We start from the raw sequence: 26,988 nt of genomic DNA, 5'->3' as shown, positions 1-26,988 counted from the left end.
GGCTCTCAGCACCCGCTCTGCGCTGGTAGCACGTGTGCGCAACCTCGGGTCAAGCGAGGCGAAGAAAATCTATCCGTAATCTTTGCCCTCATGTACAATCCTGTTTACATCCTAAACATGAATCCTGAAAAAATTCTAATATAAATAAATTTTTATCGAAGTATAGTTGATTTACAATATTGTGTTAGTTTCAGGTGTAGAGCATAGTGATTCAGTACTTTCCCTGGTGGCTCAGACGGTAAAGCGTCTGTCTACAATGCAGGAGACCCAGGTTCAATCCCTGGGTTGGGAAGATCCCCTGGAGAAGGAAATGGCAATCCACTCCAGTACTATTGCCTGGAAAATCCCATGGACAGAGGAGCCCGGTAGGCTACAGTCCATGGGTCACAAAGAGTCAGACACGACTGAGCGACTTCACTTTCACTTTCACAGATCATTACAAGATTAAAAAAGAAATCAGTCGCTCAGACATGTCTGAGTCCCATCTGGTCCCATCACTTCATGGGAAATAGATGGGGAAACAGTGGAAACAGTGTCAGAAATTCTTTGAAATTGGACACAGTGGGTTGCAGTGTAAGAACATTTGATTGAAGGAAACCATATTGATGAGACTTTTTTTTTCATAATATCATATCCAGGCAGATTCTGCAATCAGGCAGTGGCTGATTTGAACATCCTAGAGGTGAAGCCCAATGAACCACATCCATCAACGTGACAACCATCTATTCTAACCTTGAAACAAATTATTTTGTAAAAAAGCCGTTAGAAGTAATGAACTTTTCCAAGTAGAACTTTTAAGACTGCCAATTAATTCCTCACATTCTTTGCCAATACCCTTGAGCTTTACATTTATTGTTCAATGATTTTCAGAGAAGTAACACACTTTAAGCGTTGACTGAAAAAATCCATGTTCTCATAAAATGCACATGGAAATGATTTGCATATACAGACCAGAGGTGGAGTTATAAGCAGGTATCTTTGGGATACTGACACTTGTTTACAAAACACCAGATGACTCACCTGAAGTTTCACAGCTGTTAGTGGTGATTGTGAGAGAAGTCAGAGGCACGTCCCCACCCTGCTTGTGAAAAACCTTTGTACATCGTATGGGGGCAGGTGGTGAAGGCGAAGATTCATGACTCATTGACAGGTACTTGTTAAACTTGGACTTTATATCACTGAATGTGAACAGAAACAGACTCAGACATAGGAAACAAATGTGGTTACCAAAGGCAGAGGGGAGAGGAGGAATAAATTAGGAATATGGAACTAAGAGATGCAAACTACTGTGTATACAATAGGAACAACGATATAGCACACAGCACTGTATAATCAGTATCTCATAGCAGGGACGTCCTAAGAAGAAACGGAGCACATCAAGGCTGGATATTGTCACCCTGCTTGTTTAACTTCTATGCAGAGTACATCATGAGAAACGCTGGACTGGAAGAAGCACAAGCTGGAATCAAGATTGCCGGGAGAAATATCAAGAACCTCAGATATGCAGATGACACCACCCTTATGGCAGAAAGTGAAGAGGAGCTAAAAGCCCCTTGATGAAAGTAAAAGAGGAGAGTGAGAAAGTTGGCTTAAAGTTCAACATTCAGAAAACGAAGATCATGGCATCTGGTCCCATCACTTCATGGGAAATAGATGGGGAAACAGTGGAAACAGGGTCAGACTTTATTTTGGGGAGCTCCAAAATCACTGCAGATGGTGATTGCAGCCATGAAATTAAAAGACACTTACTCCTTGGAAGAAAAGTTATGACCGACCTAGAGAGCATATTCAAAAGCAGAGACATTACTTTGCCAAAAAGGTCTGTCTAGTCAAGGCTATGGTTTTTCCAGTAGTCATGTATGGATGTGAGAGTTGGACTGTGAAGAAAGCTGAGCACTGAAGAATTGATGCTTTTGAACTGTGGTGTTGGAGAAGACTCTTGAGAGTCCCTTGGACTGCAATGAGATCAAACCAGTCCCTTCTAAAGGAGATTGGTCCTGGCTGTTCTTTGGAAGGACTGATGTTAAAGCTGAAACTCCAGTTTCACCTCATGCGAAGAGTTGACTCATTGGAAAAGACTCTGGGAGGGATTGAGGGCAGGAGGAAAAGGGAACGACAGAGGATGAGATGGCTGGATGGCATCACTGACTTGATGGACATGAGTTTGGGTGAACTCTGGGAGTTGGTGATGGACAGGGAGGCCTGGTGTGCTGCAATTCATGGGGTCGCAAAGAGTCGGACATGACTGAGTGACTGAACTGAGTGAAATATATTTGTCTTCTACATCTCAACAAAAGCATTTGTTTTTCTTGCCTTGAGAAGGAAGACTGTCAGAAGTGACATGACTACTAGCTACTGTCACATGAAATATTACGAGGTACTGACACATATGTGTTCTCACTGAATCCTTTAATTATGACCAGCCTGACTTTGAAGAAACTGAGGCTTAAAGAGTCCAAATGGCTTGTCCAAGGTGCATGTCACGAGGAAGTGGCAGAGCCAAGGCTCAAAACCAGCCCTGTCAGACTCAAAGTCCGTTTCTACCAAGCACCACAAAGGCCACCATTTGTTGGGCATTTATTGGACAGCAGGAATTTTTCAGGGCTTCCCTGGTGGCTCAGCTGGTAAAGAATCCACTTGCAATGTGGGAGACCTGGTTCGATCCCTGGGTTGGGAAGATCCCCTGGAGAAGAGAAAGGCTACCCACTCCAGTATTCTGGCCTGGAGAATTCCATGTTGGACACGAGTGAATGACCTTCACTTTCAAGCACTTTTCATTCAATAATGTGACCCACAGCGAGGAAGATGTTAGCATCAGAAGCTCAGAGAGCTTAGTCCCTTCCTCAACTTTACGCAGCAAATGCTAGAAATAAGGTTTGAATCCTACTCTTTGACTGTTTCCACTGTTTCCCCATCTACTTGACGTGAAGTGATGGGACCGGATACTATGATCTTAGTTTTCTGAATGTTGGGCTTTAAGCCAACATTTTCACTCTCCTCTTTCACTTTCATCATGAGGCTCTTTAGTTCTTCGCTTTCTGCCATACGGGTGGTGTCATCTGCATTCTTATTATTCTTGAAAGAAAGTGAAAATTGATCAGTCATGTCCGACTCTTTGTGACCCCATGGACTATAGAGTCCATGGAATTCTCCAGGCCAGACTACTGGAGTGGATAGCCTTTCCCTTCTCCAGGGCATCTTCCCAACCCAGGGATTGAACCCAGGTCTCCTGCGTTGCAGGAGGATTCTTTACCAGCTGAGCCACAAGGGAAGCCCATAAGCAATAAGCAATCTGAAAATATATAGGAGGAAAACAATCTTATCACATCAAAACAGCAGAGAAAATATAAATTATAAACCTCACCAAAAATGTGCAAGACCCATATGAAGGAAAAGATACCATTTTACTGAAGAACACATAAGTCCTGGAAGGTGTTTAAAACTGCTCATTCCCAACAATTTAACATAAATTCACTATTCTCCAATGCTATCCGTATTGAATACACAGTTGTTGTTTTTTTTAATGAAAACCAGACAGGTTGGTCCGAAAATATTTTTTGGAAGAAAGCATGTATAAAAATAGCTAAAATAAAATGCTTAAAGAATAGAAAGGAAGTGATACTTGCTCTACTTGTTACCAAAGCATACTGTAGAAAAACCTGAAATAAACAAAGATGTTGCTTTGGTGTAGGCACAGCCAACGGAGCAGTACAAGAGAGAATTTTTCTTGTTAAACATACTGATGGACTTTGTCAATTCACTGTGTGATAGAAAGACATATTCTCAAACTGAAGAATGGGGATAAACCAATCACAATAAATTATGTAGGAGGAACTAGCTATCTCTTGGGGGGAAAATAAGTATTTTTCCTGACAAGAGACTCAGATTATTTAAGAGCTTAAGATAAAAAATAATTAAAAATTTTAGAAAAAAAAATATAGAGAAAGGCTTTAGAGTTGCAAGGGAAGGTCTTTTTATGATTAAAACAATTGATAACATAATGTAATGACTGATACATGTGACCACAGCAAATGACTTTATATTTAAATTTAAAGCATCTGTAATAGTTATAAAAGACTAAAATGCACAAGATGAGAGAAAATGTTTACAATGTATAACACCAAGTTTCAATATTCAAAATACATAAAAAATAACTCAATGAGAAAAAATAACTCAATGAGAAAAAGGACAAGATCAATTGCCATCTCCCAGAAGAACATGCCGTGTGAAAATATGCAGTTTCACTCACAGTCATAAAAAAGGTAAATTTAACCCCTAATGAAATACCATTTTTCACCCATCTGAGTGGAAAATATTTCAGACTGGTTATATCTAGTGTTGACAAGATAAAAAATTGATGCCGTCCACTCATTAAGAGGATATGATTTGTGGGGGAACATTTTAGCAGCATCTATTTACATTTAAAATGACACATCCTTTGACACAGCAACTACACCGTAAGGTTTCTATCCTAGGGAAAATACTTACACACATATACAAGAGACACGAGATGTTCAGCACTGCTATTATTAATGACCCCAAATCTAAAGCTACCTGAATGCCTATTAGGGGTACTGCGATTATACAAACAATGGTGCTGTTACAAAATGGAATTGTGCATTACATAAAGGCAGGCCTTTAGGTACTGATAAAAAAAAGCTCCAGGATACTTCGACATGAAGAGAAACCAGGTGTAGACCCATAACTATAAGATAATTGATGTGTGTGACTGTGTGCAAGACAAACACATAAAAACTAAATATACACACCACGCGTGCATGCTAAGTCACTCAGTCGGTGTCTGACTCTTTGCAACCGCATGGACCGCAGCCAGCCAGGCTCCTCTGTTCATGGGGTTCTCCAGGCAAGAATACTGGAGTGCGTAGCCATTCCCTTCTCCAGGAACCTTCCCGACCCAGGGACTGAAGCCAGTCTCCTGCATTGCAGATGTATATTTTACCACCTGAGCTACCAGGGAAGCTTACAAATGTACATGCTGTGCTGACAACAGTGGTTATTGCTTCAGACCAGGGAGAAGGGCTCCAGTGGTGGAAGGGTCTGAATGGGACCAGAACAGGGGTCTGGGACTGGCGCCCATTCACATGATCGCAGCACGAGTCCACTGGAAAACAGTCTTGATTCTCTGGACTCAGTTCATAAAGTGATTTTTAAATGTTATTACAATTTACATTGCTTTCATGATAATTTTCTTACTTAATTTAATTAGAATTCTTCCTGAGCATCAAATATTTGCAAGGAGGTGTTTTGTGAAATCAACAAGAGTCTGTTACCACATGACCGTCTCCAAGGCAGAGTAGGAGGCAGTCATGTAGAACGAATGATGCTGGGTCACAATGAGCTTTTCCCATCGAGCCTGCATTCAATACAAATCTAATTATATTTACCTAAGATCGTTAATGGTTACTTATCTCACATGCCTTGCTTTCTGATCTGCCTGTTCAGTTTTCATAATGGAACTGTAATCTGCTTTTAAGTTCATCCGCAGGAGACAACTTTCTTTGCTCTATTCAGTTGTCGTCACAACACACTATATTACCTGTGTGTAAACCATGTGGCGGAGAAGGCAATGGCACTCCACTCCAGTACTCTTGCCTGGAAAATCCCATGGATGGAGGAGCCTGGAAGGCTGCAGTCCATGGGGTTGCTGAGGGTCGGCCACAACTGAGCGACTTCACTTTCACTTTTCACTTTCATGCATTGGAGAAGGAAATGGCAACCCACTCCAGTGTTCTTGCCTGGAGAATCCCAGGGATGGCAGAGCCTGGTGTGCTGCCATCTATGGGGTCGCACAGAGTCGGACACGACTGAAGCGACTTGGCAGCTTAGCAGCAAACCATGCGGACTGCAAGGAGACCCAACCCGTCCATTCCGAAGGAGATCAGCCCTGGGAGTTCTCTGGAAGGAATGATGCTAAAGCTGAAACTCCAGTACTTTGGCCACCTCATGCAAAGAGTTGACTCATTGGAAAAGACCCTGATGCTGGGAGGGATTGCGGGCAGGAGGAGAAGGGGACGACCGAGGATGAGATGGCTGGATGGCATCACTGACTCGATGGACGTGAGTCTGAGTGAACTCCGGGAGTTGGTGATGGACAGGGAGGCCTGGCGTGCTGCTATTCATGGGGTCGCAAAGAGTCGACACGACTGAGCGACTGAACTGAATTGAACTGAAACCATGCAAGAAGAAGGCAGGATCCTTATGCTGTTTAGAATAAGATATCTTTAGCCAAACAGTCCTTCTGCCCTTATGTAAACTCCAGTCTCTCCACCAAAATGGAGAATCAAATAAAACTTGTCTGCAGTACTTCTTTATAGAATTGTGTTTTATTTTCTCTTGTATCCCTGTTCTTAGTTGCCTTCTTCCCTCATATGCCTTCTCCCTTCCAACTTTTCTTGAAGCAAAAAAAAAAAAAGTTCATTTCAGTTATTCCCTCTGCAGTTGCCACAGATCATTTTTGGAAGAAAGCAGAGGGTCAATTTGGGTCCATGGATGGACAGGGTGGGCTTCTTGGGTGGCTACCGAGAGATCTGCCGGCGGTGCAGAAGACGCAGGGGACATTGCAGGTTTGATCCCTGGGTCGGGAAGATCCCCTGGAGGAGGGCATGGCAACCCACTCCAGTATTCTTGTCTTAGAGAATCCCATGGACAGAGGAGCCTGGCAGGCTACAGTCCATAGGATCACACAGAGTTGGACACGACTGAAGCACCTGAGTATGCAGGCACGGACAGGGTACTCCAGAACAGTGCTGGCCATGTCCAAAAGGGCATCACTAACTCAGAGAGGAGCACGGCATAGTCAAGTATACATACCCTGTGATAGTAGGGAATCCATGCTGGTAGTGGTCAACATCTGATCTCATTCCTTATTAAAGTAAGTTCATCTTCTTTTCTTTCTCCTTTCTCTTCCATCCTTCTTCCCTTCCTTTCTTTATCTTTTTCCCTTAACTTACACTGAAGGCAGTTTAATGAAGATGGAAGGCCTTGGTTCTGACCTTGGCCCTGCACTTACTGGCTGTGGAATGAAGCAGGCTGCTCCATCTTTCTGAACCTCAGGCCCCAACCCTGTAATCTTAGACCTCATTCCAAGGCGCCCCTTCACCAGGTTACTGTGAGGCTGAATGGGGCTGCATACATTGAACATTCTGACTGGCATTCAATGGCGTGCAATAAAGCTTAGGTCCTTCTCCTACTTCCTAGAAATCTTTGCTTTGTGAACTCAATTTCCAGCTCTGAAACAGGAATTCAGACAGCAAACACATTTCAAATGTCAGCAACCTTGTCAGTGCCACCCCCAAATTAAGATCCAGGTATGGGTGAGCATAAACTGAATACAATAGGCAAAAATAAGATGAATGTGTGCATGACACAAGAATGAATGGGAGCTGGTACTTACGTAGTGATTTAATTACCTTTGTAAGACCTGTGGCTCAGTGGTAAGGAATCCACCTGCAATGCAGGAGACCACCTGAATTGCAGGAGATGTGGGCTAGATCCCTGGGTCGGGAAGATCCCCTGTGGCAACCAACTCCAATATTCTTGTCTGGAAAATCCCACAGACAGAGGAACCTGGTGGGCTACAGTCCACGGGGTCACAAGAGTAGGATATGACTTACAAACTAAACCACCGCCACCATAAGACCTGGATCAGGAAAGATACTTGGCAACTTGGAGTCAGCATACAAAAAGCTTTCTTGCAGTGGTAACAACTAAAACTCTGATAATGGTTAAAATAACAATAACAATATAACAGTAATAATAACAGCAAGTATCTGAGCACCAATAACAGTTAGCAGCTTAGGGAGGGAAGTCAAAACTTAAAAAGCAAACCATATTAAAAGTGAGCTTTGTGGGGGGTTTTCTTTTATCTCCTGACTTGAAACCAAGGGTGGCCCCTGTGTGGAAGTACAAAGAAGACACAGGCAGCAAACACTCAGAATGCTTCGCTTTTAGTCAGAGAACTAACAAAAAATGTTGCCACAAGCTGGAGAGTATGGGGGAAATCCCTGTTGCTGCCATTGTTGTTTCCAGTAAACTTTTACTTTAGAATAACTTTAGGTTTTCAGAAAAACTGTATAGTATCGAGTCCCTGAGCCCTGCTCACTCTATTTCGCCCATGGTTAACATCTCATGTTAACATGTTCCATTTTTTAAAACCAAGAAAACAATGCCGGTATGTTTAGACTATGGTTAAACTCCAGACTTACTGTCCTTTACTGTTGTGGGCACCATTCTAGGACACCACATTTCATCGTCATCATGTGTCCATGGTTCTCTAGGGGTTTCTGGGTCTTCTCTTGCTTTGTTGGCCTTGAGTGTCGAGTCACACTCATCAGGTGCTTTGTAGAATGTCCTTCAGATTGGGTTTGCTGGATGTTTTGCTCATGTTTAGACTGGAGTTATGGGTTTTAGCAAAGAACATTAAAGAAGCGAAGTGTCCTTTTCATGCTCTCACATCAAGGGTACCTTCTGTCAACATAACTAGTCACCGGTGGTGTTAACCTGGCTAACGTGTTTGCCGGTTGGAGACAAGTGATTCAGTCTAGCGCACGCTCAAGGGGAGGGAAGAGAATCTACGTCAAAGGCTGAGAATTCTTCTGTAAGGAAGATCTGTCTCTTCTCCTCCATGTTTTAGTTTACATAACCGTTGTGATCAGTACTGAGTCACATAGATTTGGGATTTTTTTCCTCTTTTTTTTTTTCCTCCTGGCTCTGCCCTGAGGAGGCCATTGTGGCACAGCAACCTAAACTCAAGGAGAAAACCTGTCCATCTGGATGGAGGACCCTACGGCCTGGAGTGTGAAGATCCCATTTTCTTTTCTCCTTTCCCTCACTGTTTTGCCTTGATAGTAACTCCAATCACAACAGTACATGTAGCTAAAACTCCTAGAAGAATACCAGATTTCTACCCAGAGGGCTGGATGAAGGGGCCCCTGGGAGTCACAGGAAATGGGGAAAATAACAAAGGGTAAAGAAATAGGGAAAGGCAGCCCCTAATTCTGTGTATGAACTCATCAGTCCTAGGCTCACTCTGAGCTGCTTGCATAGGGTAAAGACCCACAGCAAGAGAACAAAGTCTTTAAGAAGTGAACTGACGTAGGAACTTCTGCCCACAGAAGGAGAGCTCAGGACAGTCTGAACACACACAGGTTCACTACCTGTCAATAGAAAATAGCTGGCATTCTCCAGAGGATTTTAACAGGACTCAGAATCATGTAAGATTCAAAATGTTTATGGTATAATCTAAAATTACTCAACATACAAAATACACGGAAATGTGACCAGTTCTCAAAGGAAAAGACAATCAGATGTCAAGCTCAAGGTTATCCCAATATAGAAACTTTTTCAAAGAACTTTTAAACAACTATAATCATCATGTTCAATGAGACAAAGGTAGATACTCTTGAAATAAACAAAAAGATTGATGTTCTTAGCAGGGAAATAAAAATTATTTTTTTAAGTATTTTAGAACTAAAAAATATAATATTTTAAACAAAGAAATTCGTGGGATGATCTCAATAACACAATGAAGGTGACAGAAGAAAAAGTCAGTGAATTGGCAAACAGATCAACAGATTTATCCAATTTCTATAACAGAAGGAAAAAAAGATTGAAGAAAAATCATCCTCAAGGTACTGTGGGACAATATCAAAAGGTCTAATATTCATGATATTTAAGTCGCAACAGGAAATGGGAAAGAGATAAATGCAGAAAAAAAGGTAGACATTATCAAAGAAAACATAAATTTGGTGAAAAACATAAATATACAGCTGTAAGACAAAATAACCTCAAAGGAAACCAAACCTATCCACATTATAATTAAACTGCTGACTACTAAGATAAAGAAAAAAATCTTGAAAGTAGACAGAAAAAACAATTCCCTTTATGTATGTCCATGGGAAGAACAACTGGAAGGACTGTTTGGTTTTTCATTAGAAACCAAGGTTCTGAGAAGGCAATGCTCTGTAAAGTGCTAAAAGAAAGAACATTACACTTTCCACCAGAAACCAACATAATGTTGTAAACCAACTGTATTTCAATTTTAAAAATAAGGTACGTGGCAATGTAAAAAAAAGAAAGAAAGAAAGAAAAGAATTGCCAGCCCAGAAGTCCATATTTCGCACACATATCCTTCAGTAATGATGTCAAAATAAAACTTTCTCAGACAAACTAAGGGAACTCATTGCAGCAGGCCTTCACTAAAATACTAGAAGGAATCCTTCAACCTGAACTATTCCCTGCGGAAACTTGGAACTTCCGAATAAAGAAAGAGTAACAGAAATGATAATAGACGATTTTTTTCTTAGATTCTTTAAAATACATGTTATTACCTGAAGCAAAAATGTAAACACTGTCTGATGGAGTTGTCAATACATGTGGATGTAATATACACGCCAACTGTGGCATCAAAGGGTTACTGACCCCTAAAGAAAGCAAAAGCGAAAACACTACAAAGAGACATAGTTCAAAATCAGTGGATACATTTAAATAGATTACTACAAGACACAGGACTATTTGAAAAGACAAGAAAGGTGTAACAGAGAACCACCCACCACAGGCACAAACTAAGAAAATAATAAAATAATACACCTAAAACCCTAAAATCAACCATACTAATGATTGTGTTAGCCTAACACACTGGGATGGAACTGGGGTCTTCTTCATGACAGGCGGATTCTTTACCAGCTGAGGTACCAGGGAAGCCTCCGTATACAAGGGTAGGTTACGATAAAAAAAAAAAAGTGGTAGAGTAAGATCATGCTGGGGGCAAATCTAGATAAACCGGAAAAAAAGAGAAGAGCAGCTAGTTCAGGAATTAATGCAGAGATGGATTTGGGGCCTTTTCCATGTTCTTTAGGAAGAGATAAAAGTTGTAAACCTTGTAAAACCTTATTAAAGTTCCATGTTAACACGTTAAATTTAGAGCAGAAAATCAACCTTTAGTTTGGGATTATTTTAAAAAAACAAAAGAAACATTGATAACAGGGAAGATTTTTAAATCTCAGTATATGATTGGTCATTCCGTGATCCTCACAACGTTGCTATTTTTTTTATAAGGGAAGAATTTATAAGGGTTAGAAAATGATGGCCTGATAGTGGCAGAGACGTTAGATAACAACAATAATAATAAAATCAGAATCGAGAAGGAATGAAGGATTAAAGAAGAAAACAAAACTAAGGAGAGGTGACAGAAGCTGCGGACAAGGAGAATAGGTCATCAAGGCAACTGGAAATTTTCGTGAATTATGACACGGAGGTCAGGAACTCCTTTAGGGTGGGGCAGAAACTTGGGTGGCAGACGTTGTTTAAAACAGCCTGGTTGATGACCTTATTCAGAGCTGGAAGAACGACCATTCCTACCACTCTCAGTCTAAAGAGGCTGAAAGAGGAGATGGGCAGCTGAACTCCTTAGGGTCCTTTCAGGTTGAGAACCACAGCCTTCAGTCTCCCTGTCTGCAGCTCTATCTTAGGCGGGCAATTCTGAAACGCGGGAGTGGCTGGGGCTCGGGAACCTAAATTCCGAGGCGGCCGGCCCCCAAATCTCACAAGGATATACTGTTAAGTTCGTTTCTCCAGGACACGTACATGCTCTTAATACAGATGTAATCAGAACCACAAACCCTTTACAGGCACCACCTCACGTTGCAGCGCGAATCCCCTTAAGCCCAGGCTACTAGAAACCCCGCCTCCACCTGTAACCATGGGAACAGCTGACACGCCGCAAGCCGGAGATTCCCGTTTCCGCCCCCTCCCTAACAAATATTGTTTCCCACTAGCTGTCCACATGGGCGCAACGCCTCTCTATTGGTCAGGGCCCCAGGACCGTGCCTTGCCCCAGCCAATAATCGGCCTGTGCACGTGCACCCTCGCGTACTCTGATTGGTCACCACTCGTTGATCACGCACTGCCGTCCTGCTCCAGACCGTGCGCGGGGGCGCCAATGAAATGACTCAGTAGTCCTTTACAACCAATCGGCACGTCGCGGGGCTCCCAGCCGGCCTATGGGCGTGCGCCGGGGGTGGGCTGTGCCGGCCCCTCGCCTTCGCCAGCTGGGTTTGTTAAAGCGACAGGCCCTACGGCGCGCCGGGGCTCCACCGGGCAGCGCACGGCGGGCGCGGGGGCCCTCGGCGTGCGCCTGGCGCCCGTGACAGCGGCGCCGCTCGGCTCGCGACCTCGGCTCCGGGCCGCTGCCGACCGCCTCGGCGCGGCCGCGTCGCCCGGTAGGATGGGCGGCGAGGCGGGGTCCGCGGCAGCGGCGGCGGGCTCGGAGGGCCGCGTGAAGAGCCTGGGTCTGGTGTTCGAGGACGAGCGCAAGGGCTGCTACTCGAGCGGCGAGACCGTGGCTGGACACGTGCTGCTGGAGGCGGCCGAGCCGGTGGCCCTGCGCGCGCTGCGCCTGGAGGCCCAGGGCCGCGCCACCGCCTCCTGGGGCCCGAGCACCGGTGCCGCTGCCCCGGCGGCCACCTCGGAGGTGGAGTACCTCAACGTGCGCCTCAGCCTGCGCGAGCCCCCGGCCGGTGAGCGCCGACCCCGGCCTGGGAGAGGGCCCGCGGGGGACGGGGAAGGAGCGCTCCGGGGGACGCCCACCGGCCAGGAGGCCGGGGAGAAGGTTTCCGGGGGTGGGGTCCGCTCGCGGGGTGGCCCAGCATCCCTTTGGGGGCTGTGACGGGTGAGCAACAATGCCTGCGCACCCCCACCTCACAACCCCGGGGAAAAGGTTCTCCCCTCCACCTGGCGCCCCGCCCCTGCCTCGCTCGGAGCTGCTTCGGGGGTCCCAGGACCGTCTAGGCAGGCTGTGGGAGTGAGCCGTTGCCATGGGAACCAGGATCTGGGGCTCTAGGTCCTGTTCCTTGTGGCCTAAAGAATGGAGGGCAAAACCAGTCTGTCCTGATGTGCCCGGTGTTTTACGGGTCTTCCCTTCACCAGCATTCCTCCCTGCCCCGCCATGAACCCCCAACTCGCATCTTTCTTGCTTCATGATGAGTTAGCAAAAAGCTCAGTTCCCTGAGCATTAGGAGTTCAAAGGAAGTGCTTTTTGACTTGATCCATCATCCTGGGATTCCCCCCTTTGGGGGAGCGGGTTTAAGAGTTCTACCTTTGTCTTCATCCTTCGCTTCTTTTTGTTTCCTTTGCATCTTCTTCCTTCCTTCCTTACACCTCCCCTAAACCTTGAGTTACAATGGGATCTGGCCACTGAAAGAGTTTGTGGAGGAATGATGACCCTGCTTCTGAAGTCGTTAATAGTATAGGATTTTCCAGAAGTACCCCTGTGACAATTCACAGCATGGATTCCGTTAATGTTGGTGCAAAAATAGATTCCCTTAAAATAGGAGGGACAGTGAGTCTTAGTCTCCTTTTAGTTGAGCAGCTCCTTTAAACTGTTTTACCTTTTTGCCTCATCAGCTTCAGCATTTATCTGTAAAATGAAACAGTGATGTACACTCTCCGCCCTTGAAGAGTAAAATGCAGTGTATCAGTGTTTACCCTTTGCTATGTATTATACGAAAATCAATAGTAAACCCAGTTTTGCCTTGTTCTGCTATGGAACAGTAGTTCACAGTTAAATCTTTAAGGTATGTGAGCCTCAACTAATTCCAAAAACTTCAGTGAGGAAAGCACATGTGAACCAAAGCCCTCTCTGGGATTAATAAATGCAGTATATTAGGTGACAGTTCTTTCTTACTTTATGCCCTTTCATCAGTATGGTTTCCAGAATCAGCCCACACAGGCCTTCCCCAAAGGTAACAGAAAACACAGATTTTCAAGATGGCTGACTGGAGTCAAGGGCAATGGAAGAGGGAAGTAACTGAGATTTGTCCAGGACTTCAGACTCTCTGTGTCCATATCTACTGAGTTTTTGTCCACGGCTTTGAACTGCCTGTATGTCTGTGCCCATAACTACTGAGTAAATAGATATAAGATTAATAGAAGTTAGACCTGGGACTTGCAGTGGGAAAAACGCTTTGGTGAAATACAGACTGTCAAATAGTGTTCTGATTCACAAGTCAGATTTTTTGTTATTCTGATGAAATAGAATGGGTCATTCTAGACAGCCTGAAACATCTTAGCTTGTTTTAGAACATACAGTAACACTGGCATAAAGTAAAATCATAAGTCTATTTTAGTTGACTTAATAGAGGGGGGGGAAAAAAAACCTCCTAATATCTATAGTCTGGGAAAAGTTAGCAATATTATATAACTGTAGATCTTAGGTTTGTTTAATTTCAAAATCTAGCTGAATTCCAGTCACCTGAAGAGATTTTTTGAAATCTAGGTGATGGGATGTGTTTTCAAAAAATCTACTGGATAATTTGTTAGCCTTGTTAATCTAACTCCTTGCTGTTTTGGTGGTTGATTTTCTTCATATTTTTATCAGTAATGGTAGAAAAACAAGACACATCAGAGAGTTGGTTTCACATGTTGGCGGCGCACCAGGAGGATGACCGTGTGTACATTCCTCAACCTTGGAGCTCCAGGCTCTGCCGCTGTGTTGCTCTGGTAGCTTAGGACTCACCAGTGCCCTGAATTCTGCGCTTGGGCTGAGGAACCATGAGGGAATGAAGCATCTTGTGACATTGTAGGTCTCATTGCATAAGGCAAAGGTAATGAACCTTGAGAGCAGAAGTGGACACGATTCAGTTTATGGACCTTCTTAATTAAAAGTTAATAAAGAGGAAGAAGGCAAGCCAAGATTTGATCCCAGTGCTGCGCTGTGCGCTTAGTCACGCAGTCACGTCCAACTCTTTGTGACCCCGTGGAGACATGGGGTGTGTCCTGCCTGGCTCCTCTGTCCTGTGGAGAGTCTCCAGGAAAGAATACTGAAATGGGTTGCCATGCCCTCCTCCAGGGGAATGTTCCCAACCCAGGCATTGAACCCAGGTCTCCTGCATTGCAGGCGGATTGTTTACCGTCTGAGGCAGCAGGGAAGCCCCAGAATACTGGAGTGGGTAGCCTATCCCTTCTCCAGTGGAACTTCCCGACCCAGGTATCGAACCAGGGTCTCCTGCATTGCAGGCGGATTCTTTACCAGCTGAGCTATCCAACTTTCTGAACAGTTTTTTTTTTTTCCTCTTTATGTTTTGAAGGTAATTCAAAGTCATTTTTTTAATATAAATTTATTTATTTTAACTGGAGGCTAATTATTTTACAACATTGTATTGGTTTTGCCATACATTGACATGAATCCGCCACGGGTGTACATCAAAGTCATTTTAAATATTCTGGTTCCTATTTGTTTTTTTCTGAAGCGAGAACTTCATCTCTCTTATTCTCTTCCAGTGTCCTGCACAACTCTGTTCTTCATGCTTGCCTGCCATGCCCTTCCCTTCACCTAATCCTTGTCTCCATGCCAACCCCTTACATCAACTGGGGAGATGGTTCACCCCCCCACCCCAACCCACCCCCCCACAATAGACTGGGCATCCTAGGGTCATTCCGTTCAGTTCAGTCGCTCAGTTGTGTCCAGCTCTTTGTGACCCCATGAATCGCAGCACACAAGGCCTCCAACTTGTGTTGGAGGGAAAGCCTCCGTTACCACCTGTCCATTACCAACTCCTGGAGTTTATTCAAACTCATGTCCATCAAGTCAGTGATGCCATCCAGCCATCTCATCCTCTGCTGTCCCCTTCTCCTCCTGCCCCCAATCCTTCCCAGCATCGGGGTCTTTTCCAATCAGTCAACTCTTCACATGAGGTGGCCAAAGTATCGGAGTTTCAGCTTCAACATCAGTCCTTCCAATGAACACCCAGAACTGATCTCCTTTAGAATAGACTGGTTGGATCTCCTTGCAGTCCAGCCTAGGGTCATTACTTGCATACAAGTGTCTGCAGCCATCTTTCCTCCCAAGGTCTATTTGGAGATTAATGTTACTTAGCTTTGTATCAGCTTTGTACCTGACAATCACTATAAATTTTGGACGTAATGAAATCCACATCTTTAAACATTTTAAGTACTTTATAGTGCTGAGCTATCTGATGATTACAATTTGGAACTTTAGCCCAGGTCTCAGGAGTATCAGGATTCCTTGAGCCTCGTACTTGATAGTTACAGAGTAGAGAGGCTTTCCCACCTTCTGGTGCTGGGGCTTGTTTAGTGGCCCTGGACACACTTGAGCCCTGGGACTCACTCTGTCACTATTATTTAACATGTTATTAACATTTAACATGTCCCTATGACTTAATCACTTTGCTTCCAAGTTAACCACCTGTTGAATATTTCTGTCTGAATGACTGTAAGTGGCAAATGCTGTTACGATTTTTTTCACCTAATATATCACACATTGAAAATCGGAGATAGATTTAGGAGAGTTAATGAGCCAATGATGCATTCCCTTTTCGTAAAAGTACAAGGTTGAAAGTGAGAAGGGTCTCCCTGGTGGCTCAGATGGTAAAGAATCTGCCTTCATTGCAGGAGTCCCAGGCTTGATCCCTGGGTCCGAAAGCTCCTCTGGAGAAGGGGACGGCTATCCACTCCAGAATTCCTGCCTGAGAATCCCATGAACAGAAGAGCCTGGCAGGCCACAGTCCATAGGGTGGCAAAGAGTCAGATATGACCGAGTGACTAACACTTACAACTTTCAAAAGTATAGAGTTGAAATACTAACTGAATTGATGAAGGGCTTAGACTGTTGTGTTCTAAGACCTGTTAACTATTTAACCATTTCACTAGTGATTTCTCACCTTTAAATTTTTTTTTAATGAATGGCTACAATAGAGAAAATGCTCAATCTGTGCTGCACTTTTTTCGTCTCAAGTCACCTCACCCTTGGGGGATTTAGTTCTGTACCTGGATCTGTGCACACAGAATGAAGGGAACGTTTATAGGTCTCTCTGGGGAGCCACCCAACCAACACTGACGTCCCTGGCGTTGGCTTTGAAGCTGACCAAGAGTCTGGGCACTCAGTCGGCACTCCAGCGGTGCCTCTGACCTTGCTCAGTCCATCCACAGTCTGCCTCCCAGCTTTCTCATGGTCAGGGGTAAGCTGTTTGAAACGAAATGGGGCCAGCTGACCCCAGAGCAGGAGGAAGGAGCTGTGGCCATGCCTGGCCATCCACACCTCTGTCCCAAGCGAAACAACATTCTCTATTGATCAGTAGTGATTCCTGCCTAGTAACTGGTCCTGTTGAATTGGCTGTTAAGTATTATACCCAATATGCATAGCACACCAAGGAAATTTTTCACCTCCTTTTCCAGCTCTGCCCAAAGAGTATATAGTCTGATTTTTGTGATATGCCTAAAATAAATAGATGCTTTTTTTTTTCTAAATTAGTTTTGGGTCCTATGTAATATTTGTATCTCAGGTTAGTATAATAGTATACTAACATATTATACTCATGCTAGTATACAGGTGGGGAAAATAAATGTTTATGTGTATATAGGTATGTATGGTTGTATATACATACATATGTATGTGGGAGCTCTGGTACTTGATGGCAATTATATAATTGGTCTGTTTGCAGATAGCATATATGTTTATATACATATATATGTAATTTGAAATTGATTGAGCTTGGTAAAAGTTGATTCAAAATTTATCAATAATTCTCTAAATCTCGGGTTAATGTACTTTTCGAAGTATATTCAGTGGTACAGCCAGGAAAACCTCCCTTTAAAAAAAATTATGATTTACACTGAAAATTCTTGATCTAATATGAAACTTAAATAAAAATATATTGTCTTTTTTAGGGGAAGGCATCCTCTTACTACAGCCTGGAAAACATGAATTTCCATTTAGTTTTCAACTTCCATCTGAGTAAGTGAAACTGTGAAGCTTTGGGGGTTTTCTTTCCCTGAACAAGTCTGTACACTGTATGGTTACTGAGTACCTTCTAACATTCAGGTGTAAATATTTATCCTAACTAACCCCTGATAGATCCCACCCTTGTCACCTTTCTTTTTTTAAACTGACACTTAATTTAAGGGGTTTCCCCCATGGATTGGAGAAGGCAATGGCAACCCACTCCAGTACTCTTGCCTGGAAAATCCCATGGACAGAGGAGGCTGGTAGGCTGCAGTCCATGGGGTCGCTAAGAGCCGGACACGACTGAGCGACTTCACGTTTACTTTTCACTTTCATGCATTGGAGAAGGAAATGGCAACCCACTCCAGTGTTCTTGCCTGGAGAATCCCAGGGACGGGGGAGCCTGGTGGGCTGCCATCTATGGGTCTCACGGAGTCGGACACGACTGAAGTGACTTAGCAGCAGCAGCCACATGGATCAGTGGTAAAGAATCTGCCTGCCAAGCAGAAAATGCAGGTTTGATCCCTGGGTGGAAAAGATCTTCTGGGGAAGGAAATGGCAACCCACTCCAGAAAATCCCATGGACGGAGGAGCCTGGCAGGTTACAGTCCATGGGATCACAAAGAGTCAACAACTGAGCGACTAAACCACCACAACACTTTTTAACAGTTTTTCCCTGTTTTGAACTGAAAAAGAAACTTTAAAAATCACGTCTTCGGTTTCTTGCAGACCTCTGGTAACCTCCTTCACTGGGAAATATGGAAGCATTCAGTACTGTGTGAGAGCAGTTTTGGAACGACCCCAGGCACCTGATCAGAGCGTTAAGCGGGAACTCCAGGTGGTCAGTCACATCGATGTCAACACACCAGCATTGCTAGTACGTTCTTCCACCCTCCCTTCCCCTGCCCCTCATCCTCTGCTTTCAGCCATCATCCCTGCATTTAGCAAGTCTAGTGGCCCCCTGTTCTGTCACTTTTTGATGTAATCTTATAACCCATATGCATTCACTGTAAATATATGATTCTAAGTCGGGCAAATTACAAAGTGTGTGCCGTAATACTCTTGATTGTGTCCCTGTTATTCAGGGCTTCTTTTGCCAAGAAGTTACATGGGCTCGAAATGCATTAATAAGGCTTAATAATAATGCGCACACACAGAGCAGTTACTTTTCCAGAGCAGCCACAGTCACAGGGCTGTGGTATTCTAAACTCTTCCCTAATAGCAGGGTGAGGAACAGTAATTACAGAAGAGTACTAATCACGCTCAGCCTGTTATTGACGCTCAGGCCATTATGCTGTGTCTCCGTGCATTTTGCATGTCATTTTCTAATGCTAAGTGAGTCTGTGCAGCTGCTCTGGACTTCCTTTCACTTCTCATTTCCTTATGACAGATTTGGCTGCATTAGAGCATTGAACTTCTAATAATCACCAGAAATACTGTAGGCTGATAAGAAAGATCAGGCTGTAAGTAACAACAGAATAGGCAAGATGGGAGCTAATGAGGTAGATTCTTTTATCTAAACCCATATTATCAAAATAATATAAAATTATACCTTATACTTTCATGATAGCTAGTAAGGACCTAATGGTTCATCATTTAAATATGAATGAATGATTTTTTTTTTTACTTAATAATGTAAACTTTCCATCATGATACTGATGTTGCAAAGATGTATTTTTAGTACTGGAGGTTTCTTCTTTCTAGCCAGTGTTTTTAAAGATCAGGGGAATAAAAAACAGGAGTTAAAAGTTGTTTAACTCTATTTTCACACAAAAATAAAATAGGATTTACTCTGTTACGAAATTATTATGAAAATGTAACAGATAAGCCCTAGCTGCATGATCCCTTGTGGCCAAAATCATGCAGTAGCCTGACCCAGCTTGGGGCTGTGGCTTATCCCCTGTTCAGCACCTGCTTTGAAAATCGATGATGCTAATGACTGCCTTGTGGTTTTAGAAACTACTTAGAATTGGGTGGTTAACTAATTCTAATTTATTTATGGGGCCATTGTGGCAAGTTATTTATTTATTTATTTATTTATTTTCAAAAAGAGATGCTAATTATCCTTTACTATCTTTATCTATTAAAAAGCTATATATTGCAACTTTGGATTTTACAGTGAATTTTGGCTTGTGCCTCTTGTAAACTGAGTATTTTAAACCTTGTGTTTTTTGGTTTTTGTTTTTTTGTTTTGCTGATATAGAATAGAAAGTGGGGTGCTGAGTTCAATAATCCTTTAGATCCATTACACTGGTGTGTTGTTGCACTGCCATAAGACAAAAGCCCCAAATTATTCTAAGTACCCTTGAAATTTCAGCCTAATAATGCATGTGAAGTAAGGACAAAAGGCTGTTTGCTTATTCAACATTTTAAACGCCAAGACAAATAGAACATTCTGATTAATGATTTGAATGCCGTTTCTCCTTCTCCTGATCTACACCTAAAGTCCTTTTTTAGAAAAGGTAGTTCTGTCGTGTTAATAGGGACTGCTACAGTTAGGTTCTGATTGCTTTTTTAAAGGATGATGTATCATTTCCCAGAAACACAATGAAAATATAGAATAAAATAGCATGCTGTCACCCTAATTTGAATCTGAAAATTCACTTAGTTTTCCTGAAAAGGGAATGATTTTTAATGCTTTCTTTCAGTATGTTGCATAAAATGTCACAGGAAGATAAAAAAAGGTTGATTTGTTTTTCGGAAGACATTTCTTTACAACTATTTTATTTTTAAAAATGATATAAGTTTATGAATTTTCTAGATCAATTTAAGTAATTCTATTATTTGAACTTTTAAAGACCCCTGTATTGAAAACTCAAGAGAAAATGGTTGGCTGTTGGTTTTTCACTTCTGGTCCAGTCTCGCTGAGTGCCAAAATTGAAAGAAAGGGATACTGTAATGGTAAGCAAACTGTCTAAAATTCCAAATGCAAGATTCATTAATTAGCTAATTGAAAGTAGTTTTCAATAATATGTTTTGTGATTAATGAAGTATATACTATTTTAAAACATGAGTAATATGATTCTAGTATAAGTCATTGATATTTAAATATTTGTAAATAGATGAGTAGATCCCAACAATCCTAATGTTTCTGACTTCAGTCCTGGTACATTCATAACTAACACCAAAATGAGAAGATGCCAGAATTTATTTTAATGTTGCAGAAGACTGTTCCAAGCAGTGTTGCTTGGAAGAGAGCTGTTGCTGTATGAAAATACTGTTAGACATTCTGACTCCATGCTGGGTATAGTACACACAGGGCTAAAATGTAGAACGTTGACACCCTTCAACAGTCAGACTAATACCAGAACAACCATCTGTGAAAGGCCCATTTCCATCCAGTGGATTTGGCCCTGCTCCAGGGTTCTGGCTGTTTGGAGACGGGGGTGGTATGGGATAGTACGACAGTGGGTGTGTAATGTGGATGTGAAATTTGTTTACACCATCCATTGCTTAACATTCCTAAAGTGCAAACTTTGTTCTTTTTTTGGGCAGATTTTGTTAAGCATTGATGAGTTTGGTACTTAAGATAGTACTAAATCATCTATTTGTATATCTTCTCTCAATTTTTATAGATCATGGTCATTCATAGATCTTTAGAACTGGTAGCCTAATATTGCTACATGAGAAAAGTGAATCATGGAATAATTAGGAACATGATCTGCACAAGCTGCAGTGAATTTTCTTTTCTCTGACCCAGATTTGCAGAGTAAATTTTTCCATGAGGCTTCTCAGCTTCTTAGTCACATTGCTACATTTCAGCTTCTGTCAGGGACGGCTCTGTTCCACTGTGGTGAGAACTTCCTGAAGCGTCTCTGAAGGTGTTTCTGTTTTCTTTTTAGGAGAAGCTATTCCGATCTATGCAGAAATAGAGAATTGTTCCTCTCGTCTGATTGTTCCCAAAGCTGCCATTTTCCAGACTCAGACGTACCTGGCCAGCGGGAAGACGAAGACCGTGCGGCTCATGGTGGCCAACGTGCGCGGGAACCACATCGCCTCCGGGAGCACCGACACCTGGAACGGGAAGACCCTCAAGATCCCGCCCGTGACGCCGTCCATCCTGGACTGCTGCATTATCCGCGTGCATTACTCCTTAGCCGTGAGTGCGGAGTGGGGGTGTAAGGCGTGGGGCGTGCACTATTGCTTAGCCGTGAGTGTGGAGCGGGGGGGTGTACTACTCCTTAGCCGTGAGTGCGGAGTGGGGGTGTAAGGCGCGGGGCGTGCACTATTGCTTAGCCGTGAGTGCGGAGCGGGGGGGTGTACTACTCCTTAGCCGTGAGTGCGGAGCTTGGGGCATGAGACGTGGGGCTGGAGCCAGGCCCGGTGCTGTGCCGCCGCTGAAGGGTGTCCTTTTATGTCAGTGTCACAACAGGTTGTGAAATAAAGGGTCGGCCTCTGTTTTTTCATCAAAAACTAGCCCCCTGAGGGGTTTAATTAAGGAAAGTGCCATCAGGGCTGCTCGCTACAGTGAAGATGCGTCCTTAACTTCCTGTGGTTTTGTGTGAGCCATGCTCACTGACAGTGAAGCGTGTTCAGGCCACAGTTCTCCAGCACAGAGCGTTCTCTGTATTTTGTGGGCTCTTCATTCGGCTTGCTCATTTTATTCTGTCAGGACAGTTTGCGATTGTGTTGGGAATAGTAGCAGACAAAAGAAGCTTTTTTAATGAAAAAATAATTGGGTTACTCACTATGAGGTTTAACTCACGTTTGTGTCTCTCTCTCTTGTTGTGGTTTTGGTTTTTGGCGTATTAGGTGTACATTCACATTCCTGGTGCTAAAAAGTTGATGCTTGAGCTGCCCTTAGTGATTGGCACAGTTCCATACAATGGTTTTGGCAGCAGAAACTCCAGCGTTGCCAGCCAGTTCATTATGGATATGAGCTGGTTGACACTGACTCTGCCGGAACAGCCCGAAGGTAAGATGTTTTGAGGTTCTTTCATGATGAAGTCACACGTACAGAGTACGTAAGAGCAGTGCCTATGAGATAGGAAGTGCTTAGATGATAATCACTACTGCCACTGTGGCTGTCCTCACTCTTCTTATTACTAGAAATCAGCAAACATTATTCTAGGCAGGGACTTGAGAGTTTGGCCTAGCCAAGACACAGAATTCCCAATGGCATGTCCAGAAATACCATCCATCGACATCTCCCGACTGCTGTTGATAATAGGTAAATAATGAAAAATAATCAGAGTGTGGTTATGTATTTTTTGTAGCCACATTTCATGATTTTTTTTTTTTTACCTAGACTGTAACGTATGCAACTCAAGAGACTAGAATAAAATCAGTGTTCAGTTCAGTCGCTCAGTCGTGTCCAGCTCTTTGTGTAGTACTTAATAAAAGCAGAATCTATTGAATATTTTGTGTTGTAATGGGCATAAAAGCTTCCTGATTAGAGGGAAGAATACCATTTGTTTTATTTTCAAATTAAGCTAAATTTCTTATTTTTATCAGAGTTCAGAAGACGTTAATGTAATTAGTTTCTGCCTGGATTTCTTAGATCCAACTGTTTTTTTTGTTTGTTTTTTGTTTTTTTCAGCACCACCAAATTATGCAGACGTGGTGTCAGAGGAAGAATTCTCTAGACACGTTCCTCCTTACCCTCAGCCCCCTAATTGTGAGGGAGAGTCGTGCTGTCCTATGTTTGCCTGCATCCAGGAATTCCGATTTCAGCCTCCGCCGCTGTATTCAGAGGTAAACACATTAAAAGGAAACTAGGCTTGTGCTATTCTGTTTGTAAATAATCTTGTGTCCGTTGTTGATTCCCAGTTATTAAAAGATACATACAACAGTTTTCTGTGATGATGATGATAAATTATCACTGGTCCATTTACCACATTTTGCGGTATTTTCTTGGTACTTTCTAGCATGCCTGTAGAGTACCATGAATTGCCTTTAAGGACCCGGAATACAGAGAACTTAATAGTGTTCTTAGAACTTAGAAGTCTTTGGGACTTCTTAATAGTAGCTTTGAGCAGCCTGGCTTAACCGTCATGTAATTAGAAATAGGTTCTACAGTTGTGTTAGAGAACATTGCAGTAATAATGTTGGTCTGCTCGTTTTTTCAGGTTGACCCACATCCTAGTGATGTAGAAGAGACCCAGCCTGTTTCCTTCATTCTTTGAACATGTTTCAGAAATCACTGTGTTCGTCATCAAGTTAGAATGTTGGTTCTTTCCCCCTGCCTTTTTGGGGAATGGGGGGGGAAGATTAGCTTAAGAACATAACGTCAAGACCGAAGGTGGAAGAAATTAAAAAAATGCGACGAGAACTTTCCAGTGGGCCAGCAGGAGTGTTGCGCAAGTTTGTGATGTGGTCTTGTGTTCCCTTTGAACAGTGGGATGAAGGTGTGATGTGAGAAGTCTCAGAATGTGCTGAAAGTCCAGACAGTGACAGAGTAAGTTGAAGGGGTGCCTGTGCCAACCCAGGGGAGAGAAAGGTGCCTGTGAAGAGGGGAAACACTGTGGGCGTGTCTTTAGAAGGTTTCTCAAAGTGGAGCCGCTGTATCTTAAGCTCAGAGGCAGTGTGGGCGTATTGGGAGGAGACTTGATTTTAGAGAATGTAGCAGCACAAGAATGTGCATGCGCGGGAAAGGGGCCCACTCTAAATACGGAGCGAGACCCTCCAGTGTCGGGGTCGGCATGATTTCTTCCCATACTCGATGGGACTGAAGGTCCTTAAAAGAATCCTTTTCTGAGCTCACGGTCTTAGAAGGTACTGATGAAGTACAGTTTTCACTCTTTTAGTGATAGTCTAAGAAGTAGTTTATAAATTGGCTCTACAGTATTATGAAACCAAGAATGAGTTCCTTAAAAGGCTTGTCAGTTGAAAGGGGAAAGGTGAATTCAACTTGAGAACACATTTTGTTGAAGTTGCCACTTCTTAACCAACCCCCTTTAAGTACTTTAGCACGGTACATGTTTGATTTTCCTCATGTCTTAATTACCTAGGAGCATATTTTAAAAAGGGTTAAAAAAACAAAAAAGCTTGCATCCTTAGGATGCGTTGATAACTGCACAGTGGGGGGGGGAAAGGCCTTTTCTTACCTACCTCTAACGGTGTTATCAGAATCAGATTCGGTTTAAAGCTCCAGGCCTGAGAAGTCTTCTCTGGAGTTTCTGCTCATTTGTCTATAGCAGTCTTATCTCTCCTATCCCCAAAGCTGAAACTGGACTAAAGGCAAAACTTGTAAGGTTAGCATTAGATGAAGGTTAGTATGTGTATACCAAAGGGTATTTCAAGTTAATGTAAAATCAAGAAGGCAGAAATACCATTTTTTTTTAAGTCATAAAGTTAATTCCTCTCAAGAGACATAAGTGTACTAATACGGTGGCAGTCACTGTGTTGCCCATTGTTATTCCACTTCTTTAGTAATTCTATTTAAACTGTGATTTTTTTTTTTTTATCATTTTGGTGCAATATATTACTATCCTTTAACCTCAGGATATTCAGACCAACAAGATTGTGTTGCTGCTAAAAGTCTGAGCAGTGTTTTTATGTCCCTCTGTCACCTCCTAGTCAGAGTCAAACGTTCACTTGTTTTTACTTTAATCTGTTGGTTTCATGAGCTGAGAGTATTTCTGGATGCTGAGTGGAAGGGAGGTCAGGATCCCCATGATAGAGATTTTAGACCAGCCCAATACTTTGGTTTTCTCCACGTCCTAAGGGTTTGCTCTAGAAACCCTGGTGCTTCCCATGCCAAATACTGTACTTCACTCAACTGAATGGTTAGCTTTTCTTTCGATCAGTATACTCGGTTAGAAAAGTCCTAAGGTTAAATTTTGTATGTAAAAATTAGATGGACATTTGATCAGGGATTTTTATACAACCATTAGGTAAATGTACTCTTAATCCTTCTGGGCATACCTCTCTTCTCTGTAATCACGTAAGCATCTTAAGCCGTTCTTCCATTGTGCGCCCCTGTTGAAAATCACAGTGCAAGCTGTTCTCCCAATAATTGTGGTACTGAAATTGTCATGAATCGTTACTCCTTCCTTTGGTTTTTTGGTGATCTTTTATTTTGCTTTGTTTTTGTGTGTAAGTAGCTATGTGTTGTCTGAAGAGTTTTATTTGTACTATAAAAAAAGATCATCTCCAGCTATTTCTTGACCTCTGAATTACAGTTTACATGTTTTGTCAAGACATTGTCCATCTCCGTGATACCAAAACACAGTGAAAGAAACAACAAAATTGTACGGAGGAAGAGCAAGTTTAATCATCTGACTGCAGGTAGAAAGGCAGCTGCTTACTAGGGTCTTCACTTGGATTGTCTTGCCACCTTTTTTAAAGAAATCATAAAGTGCACCCATCAAAGTAAAACAGAGCTGATTTTCTAGCACTTAACAAGAATAGCTAAAAGGTATAATTTGCCTTATTGAATTGATATTGGTATGTCTGACCTTAAGCAGTAGGTTGAAACTGCATACCTTTTTATAATCAAGAAGTTATTTGATGAATGTAGAAGATTCTACATTGGAATAGAGAATACTTGGGAATGACGATAAAAATTTAGCTGCTATTTGCTTGTTCATTCTCCTCTTGTTTCGTTTGCAAAGAAACCGTGGCCTTAGAATTTTCTTTTTGATGCAGAATTTTTTGAAATTGAGAATGTGCATCTTTTGGCTCACACAATTCTTCCATGGGCAGAACTTTGATGTTTTTGTTTTGCACAATAAGACACTCAATAGGCAGGGGTTATGTTTTTGATAAGTTAACTATCAAAGCTTTTTATTTTTATTATAAAAATGTAACAATTTAACCCACAAGGAAAAAAAAATAATTGTATTTTGTACTCTTGTCTGAACCCCATGGGTTCCTTTTGTTAATAAAATGATTCCACTGATGCTGTGAGTTACTAGTTGTGTTTTGTTTTTGTTAAGACTATAACTCTGATTGTTACAGATTTAAGGGAAATCAACACCATCATACAGAGCGTTAGCACTAAGATCTTTCTGTAGATGTGTGCTGTCATCAGGCCAGACACAACCCTGGTGCATTCTGAGCCTGTTTCTGTGATGGCCTCAGTTTCCCCAAAAGGTAATCAGTTATTAGCATTCCAGGAAAAAGAGTAATTGATGTGAAAGATAAAGCTTAAGCTCTATTGGTCATTGAGAGAGCATTATCTCCATTTATTCTGAAATGATAGTGACTACTTATTAAAGTTTCCTGAGTTGTCATGTTTGTTTGGCTAGAATCTTTCCAGGATTAATTTAGTAGGTCTGGTGGCAGAC

At 42.6% G+C, this 26,988-nt stretch overlaps 1 protein-coding gene and 1 non-coding gene across 2 annotated transcripts; both read left to right on the top strand.

Moving 5' to 3' along the window:
• Nucleotides 1–220: 220 nt before the first annotated feature.
• Nucleotides 221–292, top strand: TRNAC-ACA (transfer RNA cysteine (anticodon ACA)). The gene has a single exon. It is a non-coding gene; the product is annotated as a tRNA-Cys (tRNA).
• An 11,952-nt stretch (nucleotides 293–12,244) lies between these two features.
• On the top strand, nucleotides 12,245–26,536 carry ARRDC4 (arrestin domain containing 4). Its single transcript, XM_052659606.1, has 8 exons — nucleotides 12,245–12,536; nucleotides 17,704–17,770; nucleotides 18,488–18,635; nucleotides 20,557–20,659; nucleotides 21,601–21,857; nucleotides 22,511–22,673; nucleotides 23,298–23,452; nucleotides 23,827–26,536. Exons 1-8 carry the CDS (start codon nucleotides 12,245–12,247, stop codon nucleotides 23,881–23,883), a joined length of 1,242 nt encoding a protein of 413 aa, XP_052515566.1. The 3' UTR covers nucleotides 23,884–26,536.
• The last annotated feature ends 452 nt before the right edge of the window (nucleotides 26,537–26,988 follow it).

This window comes from Budorcas taxicolor, chromosome 21 (genome assembly GCF_023091745.1).
Source record: "Budorcas taxicolor isolate Tak-1 chromosome 21, Takin1.1, whole genome shotgun sequence".
In the NCBI taxonomy this organism is placed as follows: Eukaryota; Metazoa; Chordata; class Mammalia; order Artiodactyla; family Bovidae; genus Budorcas; species Budorcas taxicolor.
This window is presented reverse-complemented; position numbering and strand designations above follow the sequence as displayed.